Raw genomic sequence first — 21,034 nt, 5'->3', positions numbered from 1 at the left:
TTCGCTCTGTGGGAGCGCGCCCGTTTCGAGTTCCAGACAGAGACGCCGCTGTTCGTGCGCGTCAGGGCGCGCGGTTCGAACCCGCGCCTGGAGGCGATGCCCCCGGGAAAGCAGCTGCGGCCGGTGCTGAAGCTGAAGGTGGACGAGCTGTTCCTGCGCTGGCTCAGCGAGGCCGCCACGCAGCGCGCGCTCCGCGAGTGTCTCCGCCAGGCCCGCACGCCCGCCGCCGTCCCCCGCCCCGGGCCGTGCGGAGGCCGCGAGGACGAGGGCCGCCCCCTCGTGAGTGCAGACGGGTCCCGGGGCCTTCCCGACGGGCCGGGCGTGTTCTCGGGGGTGTCCGGTGTGGCGTACCCCGAGGCTGACGGCTGGAGGGGCGTCAAGGAAGAATGAAGCTGGTTTTGAGGGGACTGAAACCGTCCTGTCAAGAGGGCCCGCGCTCCGTGATTGACAGATGCTCTTTTGTCATTTCTGATGCCAGGATGCTCACGGTTTCTTGTGTTTCTCTGGTTTAGCCGCGGCCGTCTCCCGCCGCCTGCGCTCCAGTAGGTAGCTGCATCCCGGCTTCCCAGGGAGAGCGAAGGGAGCACGTCCAGGGCCCGAACCCTCGGCGATGCCCCCAGAGCCTCAGGAGTCTTCAGGGACACCGCTGGGGCGCTGAGGTACCAGGAGGTGGAAATGGCCAGTCAGTCAGTCAGCCTGTCACTCACTCAGTCACTCTGTCATTCAGTCAGCCTGTCACTCAGTTAGTCAGTCCAGCAGGTAGTCCTGTCATCAGTCAGCACTCCTGATCCCAGCTACCCTCTTCCTGTACCCTGGGTGAAGTCTGCGCCTTGCATGCCCTTCTCCTTTGTGGGTGTCTGACTAGATTCTGCTCCAGTCTCCCAGGGAACAAGGCCATGCCCTGTCCTTCCAAGGGAGGAGCCAGGGTGCCTGGGCGGGGATCTGGGTCTGGAGTTCCATGAGGATCTGCCTCTTCCTGTGTGTTGGCAGGCTGTCACTTTGTCTCCTTGTCTTCCTGTTCTCTGTCCACATCAGTGACAGCATGATGGGCAGATGGGTGGCTTGCTGTTCACCCACTTTGCGTTCTCCACCTACTGCACTTTCCTTCCTGCCTCTCTGGATGACTGACAGACTTGATAAGCCAAATCAGCTGGGTGGAGCTGAGAATCCAGGGTCTAGCCTGCTGTCATGTGATGCAGATGTGGGTGGAGCTTAGTGCATGGGAGTGCTCTGTGATGTCCCAGGTGCTGATGGGCATTGGCTCTGAGTGACAGTGTCCTGTGGGTGGGTCTTAGCATTGTGGGAGTGGCTTCCTGTGACTTCAAGGTATGGAGTGACAGATTTGGGGTGGCTCTAGAGGAGGGGGCATGGTCTCCTGGGAATCCCAAGTGGCCAATGGGCAAGGCTTAGTGAAGGGGCATGGCCTCGTTGCCCTCTCCATCACACAATATCTCATCTTGACCCATCCCCAGGCGAGGCTGTCCCTGCAGATGCCCCCCTCCAGCACCATTGCCAACTTCCACTTCCTGCTAGGGCAGTCCTCGCTATTTCAAGCATCCTCTGGACACAGCTTAGTGGAGGGGGTGTGGTCTGTTTGACCTCCCTGCTCTCATGACGCCTTGTCCCATCCCCAGGCCCGGCTGTCCCCATCACTGCCCCCTGCTCACGCCATCCCTGCCTTCCACTTCCCATTCGGGCGGCCCTCTGGGACCACTGACCTGGATGCTGCTGTCACACGTGTGAAGACTGCCTTCTCTGCCTTCCCCCGGCAGCGAGCCTTCCTGGCTGACATGAGTGTTGTGGCCAAGGTGGGTGGGACATGAACCTGTCACCTGAGGGTGGGGCTTCCACCTGTCATTCACCTGGGGGTGGGGCTTCTACTTGTCTTTCACCTGGGAATGATCCTTTGACCACAGCCACTGGGATGGGACCTTGACCTGTCACTCGGTGCCCCCCGTCAGTAAGAATGATGGACAGGAAATGTGTATATCAGTCATGGACAGACAGTACATCTGTTAGAAGTGGTCTCTTGTCACATGGACAAGAAGTGTGTCTGCCACTCAAGAGTGATGAACAGGAGGTCTGACAGTGATGGACAGCTGTCTGTTCCACTGACCTGCATGTTATCCTCGTCCAGGCCTGTAGCTGCCCGCTCTACTGGAAGGCAGCCCTTTTCTATGGTGCCGGTGGCCAGCGTAAGGGCTCTGTGTCTGTCCACAGCTTTGTGGCCATGTGGAGGAGGTAAGCCTGGAGGATGTGGTGAGGGCGGTAGGCAGGACCTGGAGTGCAGGATGTGGGGCTTTGAGTCCTAGGGGCAGGGCCTTGAGGCTTGTGGTGGGGTCAGGGTGATAGGTGGGGCCCTAAATCCAGGGCTTGGGACAGGGCAGTAGGCAGGGCCTGAAGTAGGCATGAAGCCAGTGGGTGGGGCCTGTAGTCCTGGGAGTGAGGTGCTGGGTGTGGCAGCTCACCCCTGGACACATACCACTGCAGGCTACTCCAGAGCTGCCATGACCCTGCTGCCCGGTTCCTACGCCTCCTCGCCCGCCCTGGGGCTGACTATCTGGAGCCAGATGACCTGCTGCCCTTTCTGCAGGTCAGTGACTCCACTCCAAGTGATAGACAGCTGCCCACCTCCTGCCTATACCTAATGGAGAGCAGCCCTTTGTGATGCGCAGCTGTCTGCTCTCTGTGTGCACCCATTAACTCACCCCACATCCCATCCAGGATGTGGTTGACACCCACCCAGGCCTGGCTGCGCTAAGGGAGGTACCAGAGCACCAGTCACCCTACATCTCCACGGTGAGCCCACCCCTACCCCATACTGACATCAGTTCCTGTGACCCTGGGCTCCAGCCCCTCCCTGCCCCAGGTGTCTGTCCTCTTGGGGTCTGTATCGCTGGAGCAGCAAGTACCGTGCCCTCTCCTGGATGATGTGTTGTGTGCTCATGTGACAGTCCTCCCTCTCCAGGTGGTGCAACGCATCTTTTACTCTGTGAACCGCTCCTGGTCTGGACGCATCACATGCTCTGAGCTGCGCAGGAGTGACTTCCTGCAGGTGGGCCCTGTCCCCGGCCCTGCAGACCTATCCTTGCCTGGCCACGCCCAGTTGATTCCAAGCCACGCCCCTTCCCAGCTGGCTACATCCACAGCCTACCAGTCCTGCCTCCGGTATGGCCCTGCCTACCCAGCCCTGCCCCATCCCTTCCTAACCCTTCCTCATTGTTCCTATACCTGCACTCTAGCCCTGGCCCTTCTACCTGGCCCTGCCCTCGGTTCTCAAGAATTGCCCCTTTCTGCGTGGCCACACCCCTTCCTCCCTGCCCCACCTTTTTGGCTTTGACCACATTCAGGCCATGCCTGCCAGCCAGTCTTGCTCATGGTGGGCATGCTCACACTTGCTGGCCCCATCCCAAGCCGCCCCTCCTGAGCCTGGCTGACCCTGCCCTGGACCACAGCATGTGTCGCAGCTGGAAGTGGAGCTCGGTGGCTGCTTCTCCTACAAGGACTTCCGGGTTGTCCACGCCAAGTTCCAAGAGCTGGACACAGATGGTGACCTGCGGCTGCGACCCCAGGACTTGGCACGCCATGCAGACCACGGTGGGGGCAGGGCCTCAGGGTGGAGATTCTGCACAGAGTTCTGGGAGGGTCTGTCCTTATGGTGGAGACTGAGAGGGCTTCCCCCGTCCTCCTGCAGCCATCTCTAGCCGGATGATTGACAGGCTGTTCTCTGGCGCTGTGACTCGGTATGGGGAAGGGGCCAGCTGGCATCCCAGGACCTTCCTCCTCTCCCATGCTCCCCCAACTGACCTGTCCATGGCCCCAGGAACACAAGGACACAATTGCCACAGGAGGCTGGGGAGCGGACAATGAGCTACGGGGATTTCGTGTGGTTTCTGCTGTCGGAGGAGGACAAGACCACGCCCACCAGGTGACCAGCGGTTGCATGGGGTCACTCAGTGGGAGGGATGGGGCCTACCCATGTAGTCATGGCCAATAGGAGGGGTTGATGATCTTCATGACCACCATTCTTCAAGCAGGGCAGGGGTGTGAGTCCTTGTCACTCAGCAGGTGGTGGGTGTGGCTGGCCCAGGGGGCAGGGTTACCTTTTATACCTGCCTGCAGCATGGAGTACTGGTTCCTGACTGAATGGGGCATGATAGGCCCTCTCCTTCAGTAGAGAGGGGTTGGGTTGACAATGGGCATGTCCTGCTCACCATAGCGTGGAGTACTGGTTCCGCTGCCTGGACGTGGACGGGGACGGGGTGCTGTCATGTTGGGAGCTTGAGTTCTTCTACACCGAGCAATGCCAACGCCTGCTTGACCTGGGCGTGGAGCCACTACCCTTTCCAGACTGCCTCTGTCAGATGCTGGACCTTGTGCAACCGCGCCACCCTGGTACTGCCTGTGGCCCCGCTCACCCACCTGTCACCCCATCCTGCTCTCTGTCCTGTCCATCAGCCCTCAGTCCCACCCACTAGGTACCTTTTGCCAACCCCACCACCTAGGTAATGCCCTTGCTCCTGTCAGCCCATGGCCCTGTCTGTCACTCCTGCTTGTCCTTCTTCCCCAACACCGATCATCCCTGCTTAGCCTTCTTTCCTTGTGCCCAAGGTCCTGTCCCTTTCCTCTGTTGCCAATCACATCTGGCCATGCCCCTCTACTTTGTTAGTCACGTGTCATCCTTGGTGGTCCTGCCCCCTTTCTATTATCTCGGCCCCACCCCTTCCTCCTCAGTGCCCCAACTCAGCCTATCAATCCTAATTGTCTACTCTTTGCCTTCCCCTCTGGGGCCATTGTGTCTGGCCCTGCCCCATCACTTCCTCAAGTCCTTATAGCCTTGCCCTCTGTGTTAATGCCAGTTATTCCTGCTGGTCCCGTCCCTTCCCCTCCATGCCTATCACTTCTGGACCTACCCCCGCCTTCCCTTCCTCCATGATTTCCATAGGCCCTAATGGCCCTGCCCCTACTTTCCTCCCCCATGTCCTTCATCCCTAGTAGTCCAGCCCCCCCCCCCATATTCCCAGTGGTCCCGCCGTTTCCCATTCACGCCTACCACATCCAGCCTGCACTCACCTTCCAGTCACTGCCTGCATCCCTATAGTCCCGCTCCCTCCCTTCCGACTGTCCCCGCAGGCCTTGTGACCCTTGGCGACCTGAAGCGCTGTGGCTCTGCTCCCACTTTCCTAGACACCTTCTTCAACCTTGACAAATACCTGGAGCGGGAGCAGCAGGAACCAGCTGGGCCCAGGGTGCGAACTGGAGATGGGGCTGAATCAAGAGACTGGGCCAGGCCTGTTGCGGGTGGGGTAGGGAGACAGGACTAGGGTGTAGGGGGACACTGCCTGGGAGGGAGGTGGAACTAGGAGAGGGCCAGGGTTACCAACTGGTCTATCCAGGGTGGGATCACAGAATCGTGGATGTGGTCACAGCCAATGGGGTGTGGCTTTGAGGCTGGGAGCTTGGGAGAGGGTAGCTAGAAAGGGTGGGACTTCAGAAGTGGGTGTGACCACAGTCAGGCCAGGGGCTACAGTGGATATGGCTTAAATGGTGTGGGCATGGCCTTGTGGGAGGGATGGGGCTACCAACAGGGGTGTGACTACTAGGAGGCAGGGTTGAGGGAGAGGGCTGGTCTGCATAGTGAGAGCAGGACTAAACAGTGGTGTGGGTATGGCTTTAAGCCTGTTGGTATGGCCTGCAAGATGGGCCTTGCTCTGCAGACCACCCAATCTCAGCCATGCCCCGCATTAGGAAGGTGAGGATCCTGTACTGACCACGTGGGAGCGCTATGTGGCTGCTGAGTTTGCACTGTTGGAGGCCGAGGAGGAGCAGCTGGAGGAAGAGGAAGAGTGAGTGCCAGTGGGATGGGGCGTGGGAAGGCAGTGGAGGCGGGGTCTGAGAATGACAGGTTGGGTGGATCCAGCCGCCATGTGAGGTTAGAGGAGTGGGCTGTCTTTAGTGTTTGGGACAGGAAGTAGAGGGACAAGGTTAGGGGCTATGTTGAATTTGATGGACAGGCCAATGCCAATGAGCAAGATGGGAAGTAGATGGGCAGGGCCAGTGCTCATGTCAAATCTCATTGAGGCACAGGAAGTAAAAGGGCAGATCAGCAGCCACATCAGGTGGGCGGTGCACTGGGAAGCTTTGTCCCTCACCCTCACCTCTCTCCCTTGGCAGGTCGGAAGTGGAGCTCAGCCCTCAGACCCGGCCCCACTTCTTCCCTCCACCTGTTGCACTTGGCCTGTTTGAGGAAGAAGAGGATGATGTAACTTACTAAGGGCTGGCAGGTGTGGGGTCATGTGTGTTTATATATTTGATAAACTTGTTCAAGCAAGCAACTGTTGTGATGTCTCCAACCTGCCTCTGGCTCTGCCTACTCTGTCCAGACACACCCACATGTACCCAGGCACTGCCCCCATCACTCATCACAAGATACCCTCATGCTCAGGCGCCGCCCAGATGGTTTGTCAATTTATGCGGGACACACCTGCAAAGCCTGGCTCCACAGATCGAACTAGAGCCAGGGTTGGGTTAGGATTGATTTTGTGGTTAGGGCTAGAGCTTAGGGTTGGATTAGGAGTAAGGATTAAGGGATAGGATTTAGGAGTTTGGGTTAGGTTAGGGGTTAGGGCCTGGGAGCGGCTGTGGCTCCAGCTGGCCGGGGAGGGGCTGAGGTGGTCACACATGGTCTCCTAGGGTCCCGGCCCATCTGTCATGCTTGTGCCCCGAGCACCCCGAACCTGCTGCCATATTGCTGGGAGCGGGCCCAGCGGCTGGCTTTGGCTGCATTTCATGAGTTAGAATGGTCCTGTCTTTTGGGTGAAGCTCAGCAAACCCCTGGACTCCAATGGGATTGTGGGAGGTAGGTGTTAAGCTAAGTTAACTATTATATTTTACCCGCTAGAACAGGGGACTGGTTGGGAAATGGGCATGAGTCAGGCTATTCTTGCCTGACTTGATGGTTTTTGATTGAGAACTGGCAACCCATTTTCTGGTAGGAGTAAGCCACTTTAAAGCTGATGAAGTTTGGTAATGAATCAAATTCTTAACAAAGAAGACCAAAAAGGAGGGAGAAAAATGTTATCCTGGTGGCTTTCATGGGCCATGGATAAAATTATACAGAAGTTCAAATCAGCTCGGTTAACTGGTATAATGTAAAGCAGGAAATACCCTGTTTTGCTTGAAACAGTCTGTTAGTGGTGGCAAAAAAAAAAAAAAAAAGATCAGCTCACCTGCTACTCTATCTTCTGTGGCTCCTTACACTCCTGTATGCACTCACCAGCTACAACATGACAGAGTTTTATCTGCTTTGTTCTCTGGTGGTTCCCAACCCTAACATGAATGCTCTGTACACGGCATGTGTCCAACAGAAATTTGTTGAATGATTTACTTTCCAGGAGAATCATTAAGATTACTAAAATCTAAGATGAATACAAGACAATCATCACAGCTGTAGATCCTAGCCTTGTGATAAGACAAGTGACTGTGTGTCCATGTTTAAATGTCATGAAGCTCCTACTGCGCATGTGCACTGTACATTCCTGGCACTTCGGAGGTTCCAGGAAGGGGACTTGGGACTTTATTACTGTCACATCGCCGAAATAATCTTAGGAGAGGAATGTTTCTCCTCTGGTGGTTAGATTGTACTGCATGGTAAGTGTGCTCTCTGGCACTTTTCAGCTTTTGCTTTTGTTCAGTTGCTGTCAGGAGGTTTCCTGTCTTGAAAGTGTAGGTGGATTAGCAGGTGAAAGTGACCTGTAGTGCCTTTTATCTGTCACAGGTGCATAGTCAGGAACAAGGGGGAAATTCTGTGTTTGGGGCATGCATGGTCTCTCCCATGGTTGCCTCGTGTTTAGTTTCCATTGGCCCGAATACAAATGGGTACCTAGTCCAATTGGTTCCCACATGGCTGCCGTGAAGCCAGTCTTCCCAATGTGCCCGTCACCTCTGTCTTGGAATCTGACTTGCCCAACCCTCTTTGCGATCGATGGTAACTGTTTTGCTGAGGCTAACTAAATGCTTTGAAAGAATGATTCTTTTCCTCTGCCTCTTACTGGGTCTGAAATCTCCCAATTAAAGAGATTTGCATTCTGGGTTGGTATGACCTTTTTAATGCTTGGGAGGAGCAACCCGTGGGTCTGATGTTTTCCTTGTTTACAAGGGCATCCTGAGAGGGAAAAGGAGTCAGGGAGAAAGTGGCTGGAACTCATGCTCCACCTGTCCCACCCCTCCTTTCTTTCTGATACCCTTCTACTAGCATGCTAGCCCCAGCATGATGAAGTGACGTAGGACTGTTCTCAGAGGATAGTGAAAGACTATATGTGAATCATAGCTGGCTGAGCACTATGGAGCAAGCAGGCAGCCACCCACTTGGTCTGAACAGCACAACCGAGCCACAGGCCTCCTGTCCTGGGTTCTATGAAATGTTCCTGTGGTTGTACCTGAGAGATGCTTATCTACAACTGTTGAGTCCACTTGGTTTCTCAAAGAGATTTGTGAGCTGAGGGATTGTATGCTCAAGAACAGAACTGCATTCTCACTGTCAGAGTAACCACCCCTTAAGAAACCCTAAACCTCACAGGCAAAGCGAATGGAGCAGGACCCCAGAGGCTGGTCACAGCAGGAGAGAGATGAGCCTCCAGGCCCAGGTGCCTCCCTGCACAGACTGTCACCTCCACATGGCAGCTGAGAAGGTGTCTCTGTGCCCCTGCTCAAGGGTTGGCAGACCTGTTGCTTCCATCTTGTCTGTTCCCCAAACTAGGACTGTTCCTAGGAGCTGGAGGCAGAGGCCACAAAGAAGATGAAGAGATACTTGGGTGTATTGTCTTATTTGACCTTTCCACTCGCATTACTACTGGACTGGAACACAGCCACCTCCTGTGTATACAGCCAATTATTGAAAGGATGTGTGGTCTCTACCAACGTCATAGTGACTGTTCTTGTGAGTGCTCTTATGGTCACAGTGAAAACAGAAGCAGATGGCTGAGGGAAAGATGGGGCAAAGAAGAGGGCAGGAGGTTCAGAAGCCAAATAGGGCCGACTTCCCTCCTCCTGTCTTCATACTTTTAAGTCCTTACAGTCAAGGACCCCTTTGGGCCACACAACCCTGGGCTGTTTGAGACAGCCAGGAAAAATGGAGGAAGAACAAGAGTATGGAAAGGGATTGTGGTGTGAACATTTGGAGATGGAAGCCACTGCTGTCCCAGTGCTGTGGCCGCTGTCTCTAAGCCTAAGGAAGTCAGTGCAACAGAGCCTTCTTTGATCTTAGTCGCAAGGTTTACTCTCAGAGATAGAGATCAGGGTATCGAGCGTGGCAGAGAAGGAAGCAGGAAGGGGCCTGTGCAAGAGGTGGCAGCATTCTTGCTCTATAGTTGGCTCTTGCACAGGAAGTGTTGGCGCAGGTTGCATTCATTGCTGCTCCAAGTTAAAAAGTCTGTAAGAAAACAAGCAGGAATTTCAGTCCATCCAATTCTGTATTGAGCTTGCCAGAGTTAGACTGTTTGGCTTGGAACTGTGGATGTTTTTACCTGTCAGCCTGTCCAGGGGATGATGCCTAGTTGTTTGGACAAATACTAGTTTAGGTATTTGTATAGATATGTAGTTTTTATTTATTTGAGAGGCACCCATGCAGAGACACAGAGACAAGGACAGAGAATGAGTTCTTGACTCGTGGTTCATTTCTCACATCCCACAATGGCTGGGACTGGGTGAGTATGAACCCAGGAGCCAAGCACTCAGTCCTGGTCACCTACTTGGGTGTCAAGGACACAGTGATTGAGCCATGGAATTCTAACTCCCTGGGTGTAGATTAGCAGGAACTTGGAATCAGGAGAGGAACAGGACTTGACCCTAAGCATTTGATAGGGGACGTAAGCATCTCCATCCGTGTTTTAACTAATAGGTCATATACCTGCCCTTGAACATATTTTTAAAAGATACCCATATCTTTTAACATTTACATTGGTAGACTTTGAATAAAGCAGATTATAAGTTGTAGTGTGGCTGGGTCGTATGCAACCAGTTGAATGCCTTAAAAACAAAAGACTGTTTCCCTGAAGAAGGAGCGATTCTGTCTACGGATTGCAGCATCAACTCTTCCGGGAGTTTCCAGTCTGCATCTGTGCTTTATAGATTGCCTAGCCTACAAAAATGAAGGTAGGGAGGGCCCTGCACAGTAGCCTAATGGCTTAAGTCCTTGCCTTGCTTTTTCTGGGATCCCATATGGGCGCCAGTTCGTATTCCAGCTGCTCCACTTCCCTTGCAGCTCTCTGTTTGTGGCCTGGGAAAGCAGTTGAGGACGGCCCAAAGCCTTGGGACCCAGCACCCACATGGGAGATCCAGGCTCTTAGCTTCAGATCAGCTCAGTTCCAGCCATTGCAGACACTTGGGGAGTGAACCAGTGGACAGATCTTCCTCTCTGTCTCTCCTCTTTGTAAAGCTCTGTAATAAAATCTCTCTAACAAGAAAGTCTGTAAATAAAAATAAATCTCAAGACAAAACAAACAAAAGAGGTCTGCTCAGGTTCACACAGCTCATTTAAGTTAAATGCAGATGGAGTGGCATTCTACCTTGAGCATTCAGGACACAGAACCTGTGCCCTGAGCACAAACTTAGACTGAGTACAAAATCTCTTTACACTGCAGAAGCCTCATACTTATTAGTAAATGTCTCACAGTGAATTGGTAGAGAATCAAGAAGGCCTGGCAACTGTGGTTTTTCAGTCACCAGCATTGCATGGTCATGTAAATGAGAGAGACCATGTGAGCCTGAGTGGCTGTGTCATAGGGCATTGATTTTTACAGACTTCCAGAGACAAAAAATTCATTCCACAAAGATAAAATGACACTGATGGGTTCAAGGGGAATGTCCCCCTCCAAGTCCATGTCCCACCAGTTTCTGTCTAATCCTTTCACTCCTGCTTTTCTGTCATGAGAGCCTGAGGAGCATTGTGATGGCTGTGAGCCAGCTGATCCACCACAGGCAAGGAAACACGATGTTCCTAAGGGCATGTATGTCAGGGTTCTGCATTCTGCTGACATCATTGAGGACCACAGGACAAGAAGGATTTTTTTTCCATTGGGAGAGACTTTGGGGGGGGCGGTGTCTGGATCAGATCTGCTTCCCCAGAGCTGATCTGATTCTCAGCCTGAGTCAGTGCTGCAAGTCTGAACCAAACACCTGTATTTTCCATTTTTAACATGTCCCTTGGTTGGTGCTTATGTGTCACTGGAGCTCCCATCCAGCATCTATAGTGTTTTTCAATTATAATGAAGATGGCAGGGTCCACATTTTGCTTTGTAACTCTAGTCATAAGTGTCTCACTACTTCCTGGCGTTGCCCCCTCTCAATATGGACAGCCCTAAATGTCCATACTTTCTTCCTTCATTTGGCTAGAAATTCAGTTCACTAGGTTCTACCTGTGGTTTTGACTGTGCACTTTCTGGTTTTTGATGACCTGGGCTTTCAGTTTGGTATTTGTACTCTGTCATCTCTCCACTTAAAAATTAATGTATGTAAGTTATTTTCATTTTTGTTGAAATGCAGACCCAGAAAGACAGAGACTATGATCTTCCATCTATTGATTCACTCCCCCAAACACCTGTAACAGCTGGAGCTGGACCAGGCCAACACCAGGACCTACCACAAGAGTAGTAGGGACCTACCTACCTGTGTCGTTACCCACTGCCTCCCTAGGTGCAATTTAGCTGGAAGTTGGAATCGGAAGTGGAGCATGGATTCGATCCTAGGCACTCTTTGATGGGGTGCAGGCATCCCAAGCGACACCTTGACCACCATGCCCACTTCTCCAGCTTCTTAATCCCTGGGATTTTCTCAGAGTTGGTCTCCTCATGTCTGCCATCACTTTTTGCTGTTAGAAACTTTCCTTGATTTCCTTTTTTGACCTTAGGAGCATGAACCAGAGACATCAGAGAACCTTGTCCCTGTTCTACTGGGACTTTCTTTCTCCTCCCCAGGCTGCCCCAGCCTTAGGGGATTGCTGTTGACACTGTGATGGCCATTGAGGTCCATTGGAAAGTGCATGAACTTTGGCATTGGTGTCCTTCCATAGTCTAGTTTTATAGTGAAATCTTCCACGTCACTTATCTGTGATTCTTGGAGATAGTGGGTGATTCTCCAGCACTCCACTCCCTCAGACTTTTGGCAATGTCTGTCACAGCCCTAGGAATGGAGCTAGGGCACTGGTGTTTACTGAACAGGAACCAAGGATAATGCTAAACCTTGCACAAGGTACACCCCTACCCCCTTCCACATCCCCAAAGAACTATAGCCTGCAATGTCATTGGTACCCAGGTTGCACACTTACTTCTGTGAAAAAACAATAATTAAATCAGGCCAGGGAAAAGAGGAAGCTTAAGTGACCAGCCACAACCACAAGGTTCTGGTCACCACATTCTGGGGATAAACTGGGGGACACAAGGAGAAGCCAGGCAGAGACTGGATTTCCAGAGCCCTTAAAGAAGCCCCATTTTAAAGAGATCAGAAACAATTACCCTGTATCTACAATTGCGTATATCTACTTCTGATGTCCCCCTCATAGTTTTAAAACGTCTGTGTTCAAGGAAGCAATGAGTGGATTTAAACAAAATATGTAGTCAACAACCATATGGCTGGAGTGTTGATAATGCCAGAGATTAAAGCTAAGCCATGTTGTTGCAAGGCCATTGTCCTGGTAAGGGCAGAGCTGTTGTGTTAAAGGGGACAGGCAAGCAAGAAAGGCACAGACATTTGTCTGTTAGTAGGATCAGAGAAAGAGCTGTGCTTTGGGAAGGCCAAGGGGCAATGAATGGAACTCACTGCTTGTGTGGCTGAGCTGTGCACAATGCTTGTTCCCGTCCACTGACGGGCTGCTCCGGAGTCTATTAAAGTATGTGGCTCCATCGATCCACTGCCAGTACTGCTTCTGCAATAAAGGAGATGGGAAAATGTGCTGTGAGCCAGCCCACGTGCTCGCAGTCAAGGTGTTCCCCTCAAGGGGCCTTTAAAGCAAGAGTGTGTGCATTTCAAACCTTGGGAAAGTACAGAAAAGCTCAAGGAGAAGAAAAAAAGGTCACTCTGTGTAATCCCTACATCAGTGATACTATAGCATATTTGCTACCAGGGTAGATACTTTTATGCAACATGCACTTAGAAGTATTACAAAATGTTATGACCTTTAAAATACATGTTAGTTTTGTATCTTGTTTCTTCTACATGGTTTTAAATGTTAAGAATGTACCATAATATGCCTTCATATTCTTCTGTTGGCTGATAGATGGCATAGATAGGTATCATAAGGAATTCCACCAGGAACAACTTTATTAATAATGTTATTTTAGTACCTACAGTTTCCTTATGGCTGAATCCAAGAAATAGAATTGATGAGTGAAAGGGCGTGCATATTCAAGGTTACTGATGCTCATGGCCAAAGAGCTTTCCAAAAGCTGTTCGTTCAGCCGTGAGAACAAAGAGCCTCATCAACTAGCACAAAGGCAATCTCCATTTTCTTAAAAATCCAACTCACTAAGACACATCCAAGTTTGATGATGTAATAAGCTAAATTATATTGTTATCTTAACTCCATCCCTCTGATCAGTGGAGATCTGGCGTGAATTGAGGAATGTTTGTCACTTATTTTCTTCAGTTCTTACGTGGCTTGACTGTGTCCCCAACAGTTCATGTATTGCAAATGTTCCTTCACACAACAGTGCTGGTGGGACCTGGAGGGAGCTGTCTGAAATATGGAGGTGAAATGTTTGTGAAAGGATCAAGACTCAGAGACTGAGTTAGCTTCAGCCAGGCCTCCTTTCCCTGCCCCGTTCCCCCAGATGCACACTTGTCTTTTCACTTTATGCTATGAGTTGAAGCAGGGTTTGGCACTTCCCTGATGTAGCCGGCCAATCCTGGACTTGCCAGCTTTGAGCACTGAGAGTCTAAATAATTCACGGAGGTACTCTGCTGTGAGGGCGTGAGTGCAAGCATTCCCCACAGAAGCAGATGTAAATACTTATCTTGTCTTTGAATGATGTTTTTTTTTCTGCTTGTTGGCAACGTGAGTACATAAAAATGTAAACTTTCTAATCATCAGAAAGTTAAATACGTGCATGAAATATTCACAACTATGGCAACTACAGCATGTTCAAGAGGAGAAAAAAACATGAAGATATTCACAGGTAGAGACATATTCATACAAGTAGATGTACAAGTCTGAGGTGTCTTCAGCTTTTCACCAAGAAGCAGGAAAAATGGGTACTCTCTGCATTTGCTGTGTCCATTTTAGCCAGCTCTAGAAGCTTCACAGTGAATCTCCAACTGTGGGCCTCACATAGACACCTAAGCACCAGCCATTCTTCATGGAACATTCCTCACAATAAGGTATTGGCCAGTGATGAAATTGAGGTCAACATAAAAAGTAACAGCATCAAGGAAAAGGATATCTAAAAGTTCCCAACTTTACCTTGAGATCTAACGGGCATTTGATCCATCTGAATCTCATTGTGGGCATGTGCGTGCACATACATACACACACATACACAAGTTTGTTTTTTGTGAAGAACATGGGAAATGCATATTGGGAAAAGTGCCAAGACTGAATTTCAAAATTATTTCGTATGAAAATATACTTCTCTTTTCCATTTTTCCAAGAACTTTTAGGAGCACTTTTATGCATAAACTTTTTCGTTGTGATTGCTTTGAACACTCTAAAAGGCTGGTAGTTGTGTATTCTAAGATCAGGAGGACCTTGATTAAACAGAAAATCTATAAAATAGTGTCACCCAAATTACAGCTTCCCCTGTGGTCCAGAACTGGGCCCTGACCTTGAGGCTTTGCCTCTGCCAGCCAGCAACCCTTCAGTGAAGGTCTGCGCCATGCCCCTTACAGGGGAGTACTGGCCATTTCTCAGAAAGGGGGTCTTGACAGCGAACTGGGTCTCATTCGAAAGTTACCTTCTGCAGGTCACGCAGGCCAATCCAGACAGGCTGGTTTCTTTGATAGCCACTTATGTACTTGGCTATGATCCTGAACTCCTTTTCGTTCAGGATGGATGCCAAGTGGGTCCCATTGCCATATGATTGACAGTCGAGCTGTGTGCAAAGCAGAGGTCATGTTAGTGAAGCCTAGCTCTTTTCTACAGTGCTGGTGTGTCAAGACAGACAGACTCAGGCAGACCCTACCTTTTGCAGAAGCTGGGGTCCAAAACCCACACTGGACTTGCTGCCACCATGGAAGCCGGCACAACTGTCACAGTGTCAGATCTCAGGAAGAGGCATCTCCAACCAAGGGCCAGAGATTGAGGATCTGAGCAGGTGCCTGGGAGCCTGGTCTCCCCTCTTCTCTGCCTACTTGATGGCATGCTGCTCCTCCCCTACACGCCCCCCAGGTCCAGCTCCCTCACAATTACAGCCACAGAAACTCTTCGCTCATCTGTCTATCAGTCAGTCATCAATCAATCACCAATCTGTCTAATTATCCAGGACTCAGAAGAGCATTGTGTTGGGACCGCCTTCCCTGGGTTGGCTCCACTAATCAGTCTCTAATCTTTACAAAGTCACTTATTTTCACTCTGCATTGAAGTTTTCTGTTTTAAGTATCAAACTGCTGCATTTATCTTGGCATGATTTTAAGAACATTTCTTTTCTTGTTGTTGCTGTTGCTTTTCTTTTCCCTGTGGCTGAGTTACAGATAGGGATCCCAAGACCATTCTGGGTTCTGACTGTGCTGCAGTGTTGCCATGGGGCTTTCCCATCAGTTGCTGAATGCCAGGAGCCATAGTTGAGGGCCCTGCAGCCCGAACTGCCTGCATCTGTTGGAGTAACTTGCTCAGAGCGTCTCTTAAACCAGGGCTCCATGAAATATAAACCATATGTCTGTGATTCCTCACAACACAGAAACCTGCCAGTGGTTCACATGGCTTAACAGGCTCCCCTGGGGCCGCTGGGGCAGGCATGTCTGCGCCCTACTCTCTCGTGGTAAAATCTTGTACAGGAATTGAGCAATGCCTCTTGCAAGTCTCTCATCTCCTTTCATATCCACATTTCTCTTTCCTGACCAAGATCTGACAGAGGGCTAGAGGCATTTCTCACCATCCTTCTGTCCTGGTAGCACCTGTCCATTTATGTAGTTATAATGTCGAGCAAGCCGAATGCACAGCCTCTTCTTTCCCTTCCCTTGGCCAGGCAGCTGCCCCTATCACTGCCAAGGACAGAGCCGGAACTCTGAGTTAAAGGAGACAGGGACTCAACCTGGCTGGCCACCTTTCTTACCTCAGCATCAGACCAGCTCCTTGGCTTCCGGAAGTATCCGTAGCAACTGGAGCCATGGTAAAACCATCCAGCAGCACAGCTGCTGATGCCTGCATGGAACAGAAAACAATTACAGGTGAGGCTAGCAGCAACTGCCAATCCCAGGTTTGACCACCTATAGAACCAGAACCCTGTGCATGAAGGGCAGGAAGGACCCTCACACATACGTGGCTGGAGGTTTACAAAAGTAAGTGCTCTCCCTGACTTTCCCAAAGAAACCAATGGCCTCTGACCAGTGACTGTGTTGGGGAAAAAGAAATCATAGCTGTCTCCAACTACCAGCACTGACTCTGAACTGACACTGAGCCCACTGGATCTCAGACATCACAGTGGCCCACAGAGGAGGGCTCATGGTGGTCGGGTGGTCAGTGAGTTGAGCTCTGATGTGCCACATGATGAGATCCTGTGGGCCCTGAATCCATGCTGCAGTTATTCCAGATGCCAATCTAGGAGGCATCATTGACACAGGCATGCCCAGCAACAGGCAAAATCCCACTGTGGTAGGGGGACACACAGCTTTGTTGGAAGGCAGCACAAGAGTAGACAAGGATGAAATTTAAAAAAAATAGCCACATCATATTTGGAAAAATGAACAAATTTGAAAGACAAACACTCCTAAATTCAAGACTTCTTTTTTTTTTAAGATTTATTTATTTTTATTACAAAGTCAGATATACATAGAGGAGGAGAGATAGAGAGGAAGATCTTCCATCCAATGATTCACTTCCCCAAGTGACTGCAACAGCCAGTGCTGAGCCGATCCGAAGCCAGGACCCAGGAACCTCTTCCGGGTGTCCCATGTGGGTGCAGGGTCCCAAGGCTTTGGGCCGTCCTCAACTGCTTTCCCAGGCCACAAGCATGGAGCTGGATGGGAAGTGGAGCTGCCGGGATTAGAACCGGCACCATATGGGATCCTGGAGCATCCAAGACAAGGACTTTAGCCACTAGACCACGGCGCCGGGCCCAAGACATCTTATTGGTTGTAATAATCAAGTCAGACTCATACTAGAATAAAGATAGAGATCAAGGGACTAGAACTGTCAAGATGACCTACAATTATAATTTGGCCTACACCTTTTGTCTGTAAAAACACAAAGATAAACCAGTTGATTATCCACTCAAAAAAAGAAACAGAAAAGTGGACAAAGGACACACAGGCAGTACCTTGAAGCATTACCAACAGGAAGCAGTCCTTTTGGCCTGGGGCCATGGGATGGGTTACATGGCAAATTGGCTGGAATTTGAGCACAGTGAGGGGAGGGTACGCTTTAAGCAAACAGGCTGACTGGGAGGAGGAATGAGCAAGACGTGCACAGGAACAGCAACACCCGAGCTTGCCTAAAGGACAGCACGTGCATCCAGGAGAGGAAGAGGGGAGCCCCAAGGCTTAGCAGCAAAGGAAGCTGTGGCTCCAGGAGGCTCTAGCTCCTCTGGCTAATGGGGTGGTGAATTCGCTGAATCCCGAAGACTTGAAAAGGAGAGATGGTTGGAAGTATAGCAAGGCCAGGGGACAGTACGCAGTCAAGGCCGGGCTGTGTGACAACGTGGCAGCCTCAGGGGGCACGCCAGTCTTGTCTTTCGCTTGAGGGTTTTCAGGACACTGCCGTCACTTGTTGGCCCAGTTCTTCTGCTCTGTTCCATCCCTTGCCTAACAAGGTCCTGGGCATCTTCTTGCTCTCTGAGAACTTCCCTGCTTATCAGCTTTCTCACTCTGGTTCTCTGACTGAGGACGTGATGCTTAAGTTAGATCTTCTGCACACTCTGTCCCTTCTACCTACAGAGAATGAGCAGTGACCAACCCAGCCAAAGCATGGCAGAAAAAAGCAGTGAAGGATTCCACAGATAAACCCAAGCAGCACAGAAATGCCTCACCTTCTGCAAATCCGAGCATAATTTTATGCTAAGAAATCACAGTGATTGCTGCTACTTCCGTCATCAGTTTCCACTCACCAAGCATTTTCTTGGTGCTAAGCCATGCAGACACACCAGACATGTTTTTATTGTAATAACAGGAACGTCGGGACACCTTTGCTAAGGTGGCCACCTGCCCAGAGTTGCAAAGTAAGAGGGGAAAGTTGCTTAGGTGGTTGCAAATATGGAAAGACATGTTTGTTTATTTGCATCTGCTGAGAAGCAGAAAGATGGGGACGGTGAGGGAGAGAGGGGATGTTCACTCCATGGGATCGTCCCCCTGCCCACAGTGTCCACAACACCCAGGCCTGGGGCAGGCTAAAACCAGGACCCAAAACTCCAACAGGGCCTCATCTGCCGTTCCCCAGGGCCTCATCATCAGCATGAGTTGGATCAGAAGCAGACCAGTGGGGACTTGAAGCCTGCTTTTATAAGGGATGCCTGAGTCCCGCTGCTTCAAGGTCCTCCACAAGATCTTAGATTAAGTAAAAACTAAATCTTCTTAAGAAGTAGGGCTGACCGCAGAGTACCACCTCCACGTGGAATGGGCTTGGAATGGAATGTCCAGGGGTCGGGACAGCCTGGACAGGCGGGTGAAGAGAGGGAGCTGGGACCTCTGACAGGAAGCCAGAGCGGCCCTGGTGACATTTCGGGACTTGCCGCTGTAGCCCGGCATTCCATGGACTAGTGTTACCTCAGGTTGGCCCACACCGCAGCCTTTACTGCCCCAAAATTCAGACACAAGGAGACCTAGAGGGCATCGTGAGCTCTCTCAGCCAACTGTCTCTGTCCCTCGGAGGATCTCTAGCTCGCTGGCTCACGCTCTCTCATCAGTCTCATCTTTCTGCTTTGACTGTCTCGTCTCTCTCTTTCCGTTCCTGTTTCTGAGTGTCTCTGCCCGGTCCCTGCCTCTGCTTCTCATTCCGTCTGTGCGTTTCTCCATCTTTCCGCTCCCCTCTCTCCGGGCGTCGCTGTGGCCCTGCGCCCCCTAGTGGACACTTTTGGTGGTACGTCCTTGTAAGTCGTGGAGAGTTTTTCCTAGAGTGAAGAGGGGAGTTTGGGATTCATTGTGGGTCATTCATGTGAAATGGTCAGTCCAGAGCCCAACATAGAGTAAAGCTTTAATAAATGATAATCAGTTAAAAGTATAACCATTAACGGTCATCACCACCATTGCTATAACTAGTGTACTGCTTTTTGAAAAAAACTAGCTGGATTGAAGCACTAAGTCATAGCAGTGCTGGTGCTAGGCTCCAGGACAAAAAAGATGAAAAAGAAAAAAAAGAATGTTAGCTGTATGAAGTTTGCAATCTGTATCAGTCATGTTACCCCTCTGTCTCTCCGAGAATTGAGTCAATGGCCTGCCTTGCATCTGGTGCTGGACAATCACAGACCGTGGCAAAAAGACAAAACAAAACAAAAACAAAAACAAAAACAAGATCGCGCCATCTGTGAGCCGAGTTACCATCTTGACCACTAGATGTCGTTCAGCGAGAACGAGCTAATTTCGGAATACCCCGCACTTCCGCCAATGTGGGATTTGACGCCCGCCCCCTCCCAGCCATGGCGCGCGGATTAGTTAGCTCATGTCATAAGGGAGGTTCTGTCAAGGAAGTGAGGACCCCTGGTGAATTTTCAGATCCCGCCTCCTCTGGGGAGAGAAACCCGAGGGTCGGTGTGATCCCAACTCGGGCTGAGATGTAGATAGGGGAATTGTGCAGCCTCCTTCAGGAAGCCTGAGGGCCCGTGTCAGAGCTGGGCTGACCGCAGAAGGCGGCTCTGTGGGAGACACCGCAAGGCAGCCTACCAGTGCCTCCCACAGCCCTGCCTGCAGCAGAAGGCCCAGTTCCTCACGCAGCGCTAAGGGGACAGAACTGCTGGCTGGGTGTGGGCGTGCGAGGCCACATGGGCGTGCGAGGCTCAGGAAGCCTCCTTCTCGTAGTGTTTCCTCCTGTGGACACCCTGCTTCCTCTTGAGACAAGTACTGACGTAGCTCTCACTGGGTCTCCCAGCAGACAGTCTTCTCAATAGATGTTTTCTCAGAGTGAGGCGGGGACAGCTTTTGCAAGTCAGCAAAATCAAATTAAGTTATCGCAGCCTCCCCCAGATACTGCTCTGCTGTGTGACCTTGGGCAGGCACGACCCTTCTCACTGGCCTCCTCGTGGAACAAAGGCATCCCGCAGATGAGCCCAGGTCTTGCGCCCTTCCTCTTCATCACAGCCTCGTTGGAGAGACTCACGGACAGCCTGCCGGGTGGCAGGAGCTGCGGCATCTCTGTCCTTCACAGTTAATACAATTTACACTTAATTGATGCTTTATTGTGGCTTACAACTACATAGCGTTGGGTATGTCTGATTCTAGAGCCTTTGGACTTTTTACACACCGTGTTGTCTATCATTCTCGTCTTTAAAATCTGCTCTCTGGTGTGCCGGTCTTTGGGGGAGAGGAGGCAAGCTGAGGGCTGCATAGAGCTGAATGTGCGAAGACTGAGCCTGACCTTGACCCAGCTAAGTGACCGGTACTCACCGCCCAGGACCTCAGTGCTGGCCACCCAGCTCAGCAGGAGAAGCAACCACATGCTTCTGGAAGCCATCTTCGTCTTCTTCCCCTGGACGCAGGAGTGCTTGGGACACCTTCACAGCAAGGAGCTCGGGAGTGCTGGCTCAGCCTCCTCTGACACTCCTGAAGTCCCGTAGCTCTGCAAGCCAAACACATACGCATCAGTGAGAGGGGCCTGGGAACTTAAACGAGTATGTTTCTGTCTAAATTCAGGTTCGACGATGACAAGAACCCCAAGCGAACTGTAGGAAATTTTAGCTTATGA

General features: G+C 51.1%; 2 protein-coding genes across 3 annotated transcripts; one reads left to right on the top strand and one right to left on the bottom strand.

Annotated features, from left to right (window-relative positions):
* Positions 1–8: 8 nt before the first annotated feature.
* Positions 9–7,212, top strand: LOC121166478 (serine/threonine-protein phosphatase 2A regulatory subunit B'' subunit beta-like). 2 transcript variants are annotated; one of them, XM_040995606.1, is made up of 14 exons: positions 9–279; positions 513–659; positions 1,635–1,808; positions 2,138–2,241; positions 2,491–2,593; positions 2,725–2,799; positions 2,969–3,055; positions 3,456–3,597; positions 3,695–3,743; positions 3,824–3,928; positions 4,220–4,395; positions 5,134–5,249; positions 5,749–5,846; positions 6,172–7,212. In XM_040995606.1, exons 1-14 carry the CDS (start codon positions 97–99, stop codon positions 6,272–6,274), a joined length of 1,662 nt encoding a protein of 553 aa, XP_040851540.1. In that variant the 5' UTR covers positions 9–96; the 3' UTR covers positions 6,275–7,212. The 2 variants fall into 2 exon arrangements, with proteins under 2 accessions (XP_040851540.1, XP_040851541.1); XM_040995607.1 differs by having other exon boundaries at positions 6,175–7,211.
* Positions 7,213–9,362: 2,150 nt separating this feature from the next.
* Positions 9,363–20,803, bottom strand: LOC121166476 (regenerating islet-derived protein 4-like). The gene is made up of 6 exons (XM_040995603.1): positions 20,737–20,803; positions 17,255–17,270; positions 16,260–16,338; positions 14,943–15,080; positions 12,814–12,919; positions 9,363–9,430 (listed from the first exon to the last, which is right to left on the bottom strand). Exons 1-6 carry the CDS (start codon positions 20,801–20,803, stop codon positions 9,363–9,365), a joined length of 474 nt encoding a protein of 157 aa, XP_040851537.1.
* Positions 20,804–21,034: the final 231 nt, after the last annotated feature.

This window comes from Ochotona curzoniae, unplaced genomic scaffold (assembly GCF_017591425.1).
Source record: "Ochotona curzoniae isolate NIBS_2020 unplaced genomic scaffold, NIBS_Ocur_1.0 patch142, whole genome shotgun sequence".
Lineage (NCBI taxonomy): Eukaryota > Metazoa > Chordata > Mammalia > Lagomorpha > Ochotonidae > Ochotona > Ochotona curzoniae.
The sequence above is the reverse complement of the archived record's forward strand: the minus strand, read 5'-3'. Positions and strand labels throughout refer to the sequence as shown.

Excerpts from the sequence above, each read along its gene's own strand:
- LOC121166478 (XM_040995606.1), top strand. The coding sequence starts at position 97 with ATGCCCCCGGGAAAGCAGCTGCGGCCGGTGCTGAAGCTGAAGGTGGAC. Across the intron at positions 3,598-3,694 it reads GGCACGCCATGCAGACCACG|CCATCTCTAGCCGGATGATT; the intron begins GTGGGGGCAGGG and ends GTCCTCCTGCAG. Across the intron at positions 5,250-5,748 it reads AGGAACCAGCTGGGCCCAGG|GAAGGTGAGGATCCTGTACT; the intron begins GTGCGAACTGGA and ends GCCCCGCATTAG.
- LOC121166476 (XM_040995603.1), bottom strand. The coding sequence starts at position 20,803 with ATGGCTTCCAGAAGCATGTGGTTGCTTCTCCTGCTGAGCTGGGTGGCC. Across the intron at positions 15,081-16,259 it reads GGAGCTGGTCTGATGCTGAG|CTCGACTGTCAATCATATGG; the intron begins GTAAGAAAGGTG and ends CTTTGCACACAG. Across the intron at positions 12,920-14,942 it reads GCCTGCGTGACCTGCAGAAG|AAGCAGTACTGGCAGTGGAT; the intron begins GTAACTTTCGAA and ends CCTTTATTGCAG.